This window comes from Condylura cristata, unplaced genomic scaffold, assembly GCF_000260355.1.
Source record: "Condylura cristata isolate star-nosed mole 26May11 unplaced genomic scaffold, ConCri1.0 scaffold00024, whole genome shotgun sequence".
NCBI lineage: Eukaryota > Metazoa > Chordata > Mammalia > Eulipotyphla > Talpidae > Condylura > Condylura cristata.
The window spans coordinates 2,650,349-2,660,725 of NW_004567125.1; the positions used below are offsets into that span (position 1 = coordinate 2,650,349).

A 10,377-nucleotide genomic window follows, 5' to 3' on the forward strand; every position below is an offset into this window, starting at 1 on the left:
CAGGGAAAATTACCCCACCTTGAGAGTGAGTGCTGGCCTGGGCTATGGGGTCTGCACAGAAAGCGAGGATAGGCCTGGCCTCCCTGGCCCCTGGGGGTGTTCACCTGGCAACTTCTCTGACCCTACAGCCACAGCCTGGGCTGGGGGCATCGAGGGAACCTGCACTCCCCTGCCAATATCTCATCAGGGTCTGTGGGTGTAGTCATCATGCCGAGCCTCCCTCCCCAGCCCACCAGTCCAGCAGCCACCAGTCAGGACAGGTGAGACATGCGAGGTACGTCTGCAATCCCTGGAGGCCCCAAGGGCCACCAGATGCCTCACGTGACACTGCCTCACCTCCACCCCAAGTGTGCCAGGTTAGGTCACACCCAATTCCCTCAAGCTGGGCATAGGACGAGGGCAGGGGCCTGACATGGGCCAGGTGCTTTATCCGGGCTACCATTTCCTCCTAAAACTGTTTGCTCACAGGGAAATGAAGTCTCTGGAGTAGCCTCGGCCCTGCTCACCCACATAAGGGTGTGATGATGAGCTACCTTAGCCTAGTGTTTAAGAATTTGGGTTTGCAATCGGAGGCCTGGGGTTCAGCTCCCTACTCCTCACATACATCAGATGGTGCAGCAACTGAGAAAACCAGCCAGGAGGTTCCTCACATTAAACAGAGTTAGGTGACCCAGCAATTCCTCTGCTAGGTACATGTGGTTGAGAAATGAAGACTCACATTCACACAAACACACAGCTGTTCACACCAGTATTACTCATCATAACCAAAATACGGAAACAACCCACACGTCCACCAGTGAGTGAATAAAATGTGGTCTGTCCAAAAGAGGGATATTAATCAGCTGTAAAAAGGAATGGAGTACAGTTATACGTAACACACCAAGGTCAGCTTGGGAAACCTGATGTTTGGTGGGAAGTCACAAAGACCCCGCATCACACACGACGTTGACAGGCAAATCCATGGGACAGGAAATAGTTACGGTCGCCAGGGGCTGAGGAAGGGCGGGGGACAAGGAATGACTGCTGATGGGCATCGTTTCTTTTTGGGAGTATGTGGTGATGGTCACACAAGTCTGTGAATGTCCCAGAACTACTGAATTGTACATTTTAAAGTGGTGAATTGTATGGCATGTGAATTATATCTTGAGGAAGCTGTTATAGTCCCTACTCTTGATTTTGTATTTTTTTTGTACAAGGTACTGAGCTGTTTAGTGCCTCCGTTTCCTTATCTGTAAAGGGAGGCCAATATTTGTCCTACATGATAAGGATTATGAACATGAAGGAGTTAATACACCAATGTCTTGCTGGGCATCAGACTGGCTCTGCCATCACATCGCCCAGCTCACTGCTCCCCAATTCACCAGGCTCCTACTAATCTTACTAGGGTTTTTGTAAGGCATACAAAATATAAAATTTACCACTGTAGGCATTTCCAAGCGTACAGTTCTGTGGTGTTAAGCAGTCATGCCGGTGCATGACCATGTCCATGACCTGTCCCATTTTGCAAAACCTAAACTTTCTATCCATGAATCCACAACTTCCCAGGGGTGCCCCCACTCTGTTTTCTCTGCGAATTTGATGACTTTAGGTACCTCCACTAAGTAGAATCACAGGGTGACTGGCTTATATCGTGGAGCATAATATCCTTAAGATTTATCCATGTTGTGTCATGAGTTACTTTCCTTTTATCCTGAGTCATATTCTTGTTGCACAAACCCCCTTTTGCTTACCTGTCCAATCTGGCAAAACACACTTGAGTTGCTTCCACCTGTTAACTGTTACGAAGAGCGCTGCTATGAACAGGGATGGACAGATAAGACCCCAAGTTTTTATTTATTTTTAAAAAGATTTATTTATTTATTTATGCATACAGAACTAGGGTACAGGCCAGAGGTACAGGGGCGGTGAGAGGATTCACCAGACAGATTAGGGAGCAGAATAGGCAGATCGACAAAGTACACTGCTGAGGGGAGCAGCGGGCGGGTCAGGAGAGGTCTGCCACGCCATGTGGTCACCTCCGGGACTGGAGATCGATCCCGCACTGAAGTGGCTGAGGCTAGCTTGCAGTGTTGGGCTTTAACCCATTGTGCCACCAGGAGGGCCTGACCCCAAGTTTTTAAGTGCAGAACTTGGAGGTTAGAAAAAGTCCAGTATGTGATATGACAAACAGATGACGGCAGCCCCGCAATGTAGCTTTTTGGGTGAGGGAGGATAGCTACACAGTCCATGCATGTGGGATTGCCCCCGACGATGACAAAAACACCTCATGATGCACTTCTCAGACGGTATCCCCAGTCACATGCCTGCCTGTATTCATGGCAGGATGAGTGTGAGGCATCTGGAGTGAGTTTCCCTTCAGAAGTTTTATTTCATATACTCGCAATAAATCCAGTGGCTAAAGGTCTGGACGGACCATCTGCTGCTGTGGACCGCAGTGGCCTGTCTGCCTCGCTAGCAGTAGCACGGGCCACTGGGGAGGACCCACCCACAGGCCTTGGTAGGGCTCCGGCACACAGGGACTTGGTGGTTTTACTGGGGGGGGGGTTCCTCGTACCAAAGGTCTGTTATACGAGCAAAAAACCCCCAAAAAACCAAACGTGCCAGGCCCGTACAGGCCCAGAAGAAAGCAGTTCAGTACTTTATGGCTGTCACTCTTGATCTGGTTCTGAGGCCTGGACATGCATCCAGGTAAAGATGAACCCCCTGACAGACACCTGGAGGCCTAGGTAATCTCAGGAAATCACCCAGCAAAACCAGCGTGGCTTCCTAGAGGAGGTGATGCACTATGTTTAAGGACTTCCAAGAGCTATCTAGTTGGACTAAAGCTAAGGAGTTCTCATATACTGGTTTTCTCTGTTGTTTTTGGGGTTATTACCTCTTGCACTCTCTCTTATTTTCAAGTATCCCCATTTGGATGATAAATGACCTAGTCACTGACTGTATTAGTTACGTACTACATAACATCTTACCCCAAAACTCAAGTGCTTGAAACAACAGACTTGTATTTTTCTTAGCTCCTATGGGTTAAAAATTTAGGCATAGCCAAACTGGGTACTTCTGGCTCAGGATCTCTTATGAAGTCACAGCCAAGATGCTGGGGGGCGGGGACTGCCTGGGGGAGGAGGATCTGGTTTCAAGGTGGCTCACTCACGGGGCTGGCAGTTGGCTGGAGGCCGCACTCAGTCCTTTTCCATTGTGGGTTTCTCCACAGGGCTGCTGGACAGCCTCACAACATGGCAGCTGGCTTCCCAGAGTAAGGGAGGGAAGGTGTGCGTGAGAGAGAGCGCGCGCGCGAGAAGCTATGCCTTAGCCTTAAACACTCAAGGCATTGCTTCTGCCACGTTTTACTCCTTAGACGAAAAGAGTAAAATGGAGACTCCCCTCCTCAACCCTTTCCCACTTAAAGGAGGGGGAAGCTCTAGCTTAAAAGAGAGTATCAAAGACTCTGGGATATTTAAAAACTACCAGTCACTCTAAAAATAGGGCAAGTGCGTTGTAGAGATGGACGGGCCCTGAGAACAGAAGTCAGATGAAGGCACAGTCTGAGCAGGGGCCGAGAGAGGCCGGGGCGCAGGGAGGGACCTGCACTTGTCTCAGGTCCAGTGCGGCCAGGCGGCCTCCACTAACCCTTACACTACCTGCTGTCCCTCCCTCTGGGCCTTGGGGCTTCTCCCTTTCTACCTTTGGTGGGAACACACCTTTCTTCCCTTCTGGACACAAGCGTCTTTTGTGCCTCCCCCACGGCCTCCCTCCCATCCTGCAGGCCTCTGGGCTTCTGCACAAATAAACACACCAGTGTGCACCACCCCCAGGCTGTGGGCACACCGGCCACTGGTTACATCTGGCACATCCTTGTCTTCCCAGCCTCCAGGCTTTCGCTATTTCTCCTGCCCAATGGGCTCTGGCTATGTTAACCCCGGGGGCAGTGCTTTGGAGGCGGCTGGGAGGTGGGGAAGCAGGATGGATAACTGAAGGAAGAGATGAGGGGAGTGGAATCCAGCAGGGCAGTGGGCACAGGCAAGGAAAGGTGGCCTCACTGAGCCCCGGGGTGTGGAGCGGCCAAGAACAACGGAGCTTCCACACTGGTGCTTGGGCCCTTCCTCAGACAGCAGCGGGTTACCCTGGGTGGGGGGGAGGTGAGAAATGGTTCTGGGGCTCACCCTGCGCCCTTTCCACCTGTACCCACTTGTGCTCTCTGCCCACCTTGGTATAGCCACCTCCTTCCACCCAGACTCAGCGACAGAATCTTCACTTCCTAGAACCAGAGTGACTATACGTGTGTGTGTAAGGAGCCTTAAAGCCCTGAGCTTTTCAAGCTCTGCCCCCACGGAATGGCTTTCACTAACTCAACCAGGGCACTTTTTCTGTCAGCTAACCCTGATGGGAGCTTACAGAGGGCCAGGAAATACGATGCGTCTCCTGTGGTCCTCAAGTAGCCCAGGCAGGAGGCATGAGCAGTCCCTGCTTTAGAGGCAAGAAGCTTACAGTCCAGAGGTCAAGTGACTTGCCCAAGGTCACACTGCCAGGATGGAGCCATGCTGGTGCCCATGGGAAGCGCTGCCCTGTGCAGCCTGACTCTCTGCCAGCCTGTCAGTTCCCTGCGATCCAACTGAGGCCCTAGTCCAACACACTCTGGAAAACTAGGAGGTCTTTGGATTTTTGCAATTTTAAGCTTTTCTTCTACAAATGCTTCTTAGGTCTTTAGTGCTCATTCTGGCTTGCTGGCAGAGATTCCACAGGTGGGTGTGGGGTTTCTGCAGGCACACGCTCCCTGCTTACTCACATGCGAGTCTTCTGGCCACTTGCACAAATGAGAACATTTTGTGGCCAGAGTGGACAACAGCTTCCTGCCCCAAACACAATTCAAGATAAGGTCCTTGCCAGGTGCCACTGCTGTGGCCTCTCTGCTCAGTGACAGGGACGCCAGTGTGTGTTTTAGCTGATGGTTCCGTGGACAGGCTCTATGGCCAGGGTTCTAACCCTGACTCTGCCACTTGGGTACTAAAGCTCCTCTCTTTCCTCATCTGTAAAACAGGGGCAACATACCCTCAACTTTAGAAGGTTTCTGTGAGGATTAAATGAGCTAATAGAAGCACAGTGCTTGGAGCAGTGCCCAGAGTGTAGCGATGCTTTAGAAGTGTAGGCTAGTGTGGCTGTCATCCTCGATTTTTACTGTATACTTTGTAATTGCCCCCAGCTTTGCCTTATAGGGTCACAGAGAACAAATCCAAGTCCTAGAAGTTGTCCTAGACATTGCACCAGCACATGGGGGAGTGAGCAGACCCAGGCTGAACAACCCCAGCCCCCTCCCAACTGGTTTCCAGGGGGCTGAGATCCTCTCAGCCCCGCCTGATGGTACAGGTGTGGTCCAGGCCACTGTAAGGTCTGAGGATGTCTGGCAGTGCAGAGCACAGGTTCCCTGGGTCAGGGTTGCCAGATCCAATGGACCTGGGAGTTACGCGCCAGCCACTCTGGGGCTCTTAGTGGTGGTGTGAAACCTCTGTGCTTCTCACAGCCCAGTCAGCCTCCAGGCAGGTCAGTCATGGGGCTGGGAACCTCCCATCACACCAGGCACACACTGTCAGGCCCTCAACCCACAGCCACGAGCTCTGCAGCTCCCAGTGGCCACAGATCCGAGGGGGCAGGCCCCCGCTGAAGCTGTGAGTCCTGACTGGTTCCTGATGGTCCAGGCTGCAATGGTGAGCCTTGATTGGTCCGTGGTGGTCTCATTCCTTGTGCCAGTGATTGGTGGAGGAATGCTCATGTGACCCAGTTCTGCTCAATCAGATGAGGAGGTCCATCTAGGAGGGGTGTGTTCCTGGGAAGGTTTCTCAGAGACAACCTGGTAGCAATAGTCTTTTTCCAACTCCATTGGGTTTCCTTCTGGCTAGAAGGAACCATCCACACCCCATTACACAGCGAGCCACACTGTCATGCCAAAGGTGGCCACATAGAAAGACCTGAAGACCAGGCTCCTTGATGGCATCATCAAGTTTTAACCAAGCCCGGAGCAGGCAGACTCAAGTTTGTGTCACCCCAAGTTCAAACTTTTCATTGTGCAGGCTAGCTAAGTCATGGCTTTGGTCATCTGTGGCCCAAAGCAGCCAGCTATTTGGCTATTCACTGGTCACATTTCATCTTCTTGAGATTAAGTCCACCATTGTAGAAGGCTGGGTCTGAGTTCAGTTCAGGGAAGACTTCCTAGAGATGGGGTTAAAATGGAATCTAAAAGAACAAGCCCGAGGATAAAGGGGTAGGGCAAGGGGTAACATTCCAGCAGACAGAACAAAAGACTGAGGTTGGAGACACCCTAGGGTGTGGGGGGGTGGGGGCAGGCAAGCATGTGGGTGCTAGAATTAATCTGTGTAGCTGGGGGCCATGAAAGATAAGGCTGGAGAGAGGTGGGTAGGCCACAGATGGCCCTAAGCCAGGTTATAGAACCTCAGGTTTAGCGTAGGGTACACAGGAAGTTCTGTGGACAACAGTGATTTTGCTCTCCCAGGGCCTAGCCCTCCAGCTGTGCCTAGGATAAATGCACTGAACTTTCAGGGCCCCCTATTCCAGGCATGTCCTGAAGAGCGAGACCAAGGACAGAGGTGTTGGGCCTTGCTGCTCCAGGTGTGACCCTGCCTGTCTCTTCCAGCCCTCAGGGCACTCGTAAGAGACTATCTGAAATCTGGGTCACTCTGCGTGAGCTGGACATCCATCAAACAGGCAGTTACTAAGTGCCTACAAAGCAGAGTGCTAAGCACTGTGGAGAAGAGGCCTGGTTCAAATCCCAATTCTGTTTCTACCCAGCTGTGCAACCTTGAATACGCCATTTCACTTCTCCAAACCTATTTAGTATCTTAGCTCTTTATAATAGATGGTGAAGTAAATGGTAGCACTTATTATCTCTGGCACCAAAGGAGCGGTAGGGGTAAGAAGATGCAAAAAAGCTTCCTGAGAGTAGTTAGTAACATAGGTGGGAGAACAAGACAAGCAAACAATATGCTGTAGTAGACAAAAGTTGAGCGGTGATGAAAGGAGAGGGAGCATCTGTGCTGGGCTGTGAGAGGTTGAAAAGTCCAGAGGTGATGAGGGACAAGTACTGCTGCTAGAACCAAAGGTGGGTAGAAGGAAAACGGAACACCTCGAGTTTCCATGCTGTGCTCCTAGAGATTTTAGAACACAGAATGTTGCAAAGAGAAAGATTCTGGACATAGCTGTTGAACACAGGCATCATTTGCAACCTGTAATAGCAAAGTCCTGTGCTTAAAACATAAAGGTGCAGATTATCTATCACTGTGTGACCTTGAGCAAGTCACCTAACCTTTGGGCCTCTGATTTCTTTGCAAAGCAAGAATAATACCTAATTCAGAATTGTACAAGCCTACATGCTGGTAGACCTTGCCCATGAGTGAATTCCTATTTTAAAGCCCTCCGTCCTGTGCCACCTCCTGCAGGAAGCCTCCGAGGCGCCTTCACAAGTCCCCAACCAGTTGTATTGCGATGACCTCTTTTCTTTTGTCACCAGTTCTGAACTTTGAAGAGGGAGGTTATGTCAGCATCTCTTAGAGCCAGCTGCACCATCACGGAGTGGAGACTCATGCCACCCCCTCCCCAAGCCTCTAACCCCAGATAGACAGGAGAGGGAGGATATGACTAAGTCTTCTGGGGGTGGAGAGAAGAGGGTGTTCAGAAAACTTGGTGGAGGGTCCAGGCAGGGCTGGAAGCTGTGCAAGAACCAAAGCATGGAGGTGTGGTGGGAGGGATGAAGTGATTGGGGGGCCCTGGCTGGGACCTGAAGATTTGGAGCCCAGATCCCAAAAGGCCTCAAATGCCATGCCAAGGATCTGACCCCAAAGGGGTGTCTGAAAAACTGTGCACCAGCAGCACAGATCCTTGGGGGATGAGGCACTAGTGGGGGTTGTGCTAAAGTTGGAGGGGGTGGAGTGTACAAAACAGCAGGCTGTGGGCCACCACCTGGGGGCAGGTACTCCCGGAAGAGTCAAAAAGGACAAAAGTTCCACCTGGATAAGGGAGTACTGCAAATAACTTCAATAGATCCACACCCAGGGAACCTTCCCACTTGCCTAAAAGCCATTTTCCACAATCATTCCATGTGAGATACACAGCAGCTTCGTGAAAGCCAGTGGGCCAAGAGTCGCTGTCTTCATGTTGTAGCTGGACAAAGTGTCAGCCAGAGAAGGAAAGGGACATGGCCACTCAGGAAACAGGGGACCGTCACCACCCGAAGCTGGGATCTGGGCGCCTGGGCGAGTGCCAGGGAGGCAGCCATATGACAAATGTGCTCAGCACCTTCTGCAGTCAGGCCTGGAGACATGAAGATAACCTTTGACCTCTGAGTCATCTTGACACTGGACTGGCCACCTGGATCTTAGACCAGCTACCTCCTGCAGGAGGGAAAAGAGGACCCACTGAGGGGCACTATTCCTGGCAGCGAGGCAGGACAGCAGGGGCTCGCTCTCTCCCCTTCATGCCTATCTTGAGTCCTCCAAACTGGATTCTAAGGTGGGGGGCCAGATGGGGGTCAGCCTCTTCACAAAGGGACAGGGGTGGAGGGAGTCCATCCTTTGCTGCCTGTCAAAGAAGCCCCTAGTGCCCCCTCCTCTTAACACCCAGGCCCAGCACAGCCGCAGCCTGAGTCATCATCCCCTTTGAATGGTGGCCAGCTAGGGGGGCTGCCTGGGGACGAGGGCCAAGGGTTGGAAAAACAGGGAGGTTTTCTCTTAACTTCCAGTCCTGGAACCTCAAGATTGGCTGGGGGGGGGGGCAGCGTGCAGGCAGGTTAGGGAATAGGAGGGAGTCATCAGTCAGCGGGGGCTTTCTGGGGGGTATGAATGAGTAGGTGGGGATTCTGAACTGGTGGCTTTTGTTTTCAAATGACCTGTTTAATAATTACCTTAGCAATCTAAGAGGCAAGACGGGGAGCCACGGGAGGATTTCAACTCTCCATACCCCAAGATCAGCAGCCGGAGAAGAAAGTAAACAAGATGCCACTGGCAGATTTCGCTCCATCTCGCAAACAATGGCGGGACTGAGCTCCGGGCTCAGACACACACATCAAAGTGAGATTTCCAGGCAAGAACTTTAACAGGCAGATAAGCGGCTAGGATTGAATGATTTCCCTGCATCCCTGGAGCTCTTTGGGGCTCTGCGCCAAAGGGGGCAGATTGGGGGGGGGGCCGGCCGTTAACCTTGACCTGTAATTTATTCATTCATTTTGCAGCCACGATAATCATCTCCCCCCCAAGGAACCCAACCAGCAACAACTTCATCATCCCTTACCACAGTCACAATGGTGGACAAACAAGGGATTTAAGTTACAGCCGCTAGCTCCGACTCACACTCCACTGGGCTAGGGCTCCTAAGACAAAAAACACCCTAATCCGTGGACCCATCGGGGCTCACAAAGTCAGATCTTGACCTGGCAGTGGAAAATCCAACTTGGGTTTTCTTTTCTCTTCTTTTTTTCTTTAACCTCCCAAGGCCTTCAACTATTTTTCCCCCTGCAGCATCCAAGCCCAGCCTCAAGGCAGAGCCATAAACATGCCTGCTCCTCCCCCTTCCACGGTTCGGCAAAACACCGCCCCCCCTCCCCACCTTCCCAGACCCGGGAGAAAGAACCACCTAGAGCCTCGCCCGCAGCCCCTCTCCGGCCCTCCCCCAGCCCCCAGCGCCGGCCGCAATCCTCGCAGGCACCTTGAGATAAACATCCACTAATGATTTTATGATTTTCGGCTCTGGGGAGCCGCGCTCAGCAGAATCCCTCCCCCCAGCCCTGGCGACGGGGGCCGGCCCAACCGAGGGGATGGGGGATGGGGGGGTGCTAGTTTGTTTTCTCCCCTGCCGCGTCCCCACACCTGTTTTTCATTCATTCGTTCGTTCGTTCATTCATTCACAGATTCATCACTGCAGCCTCTTCGGTCCTCGGGGTTTCGGGGAGGAGATGGGAGGGAGGAGGCTGAGCTGGGGGAGAGACAGCGGCGGGGAGCATCGGGGGAGGGGGTCGAGATGGAGGAACCCCGTTCGAGGGCAGATTGGGTGGCTTTGTCAAAAACACGGCGAGCGGCGGCGGCGGCCGGTGGGGCGGGGGCGCTCCCGGGGCTCGAAGTTGTTTTCCGAGCCGCGGCGGCGAGGACTGCCGCCCGGGTGCGCCTCTTTGTCTCTCCCCGGCCGGCGTCGCGTCCCCGCGCGCTCACCTGGTCTTGGAGGACAGGAAGGCAAGTTTGATCAGGCCGTAGGTGAAGAGCGGGATACTCTCCTTGGCGACGCTGGCAACTTGCAGCCGGTGCTCCAGGATGTGGAGTTCCATCGTCCGCCCGCGCTCCGCGGCGGCTCATCGGCGGGGGGCGAGCCGCGGCCCCCGCCCCC

The 10,377-nt window shown here is 52.8% G+C and overlaps 1 protein-coding gene across 1 annotated transcript in view; it reads right to left on the reverse strand.

Annotated features, from left to right (window-relative positions):
* GATSL2 (GATS protein-like 2) overlaps positions 1-10,377 on the reverse strand; it is a 42,362-nt gene extending 31,985 nt beyond the window's left edge. The window contains exon 1 of the mRNA XM_004688313.2: positions 10,206-10,377. Within this exon, the coding sequence (XP_004688370.1) occupies positions 10,206-10,318 (113 nt within the window). The 5' untranslated portion in view covers positions 10,319-10,377. The remainder of the gene's footprint in view (positions 1-10,205) is intronic.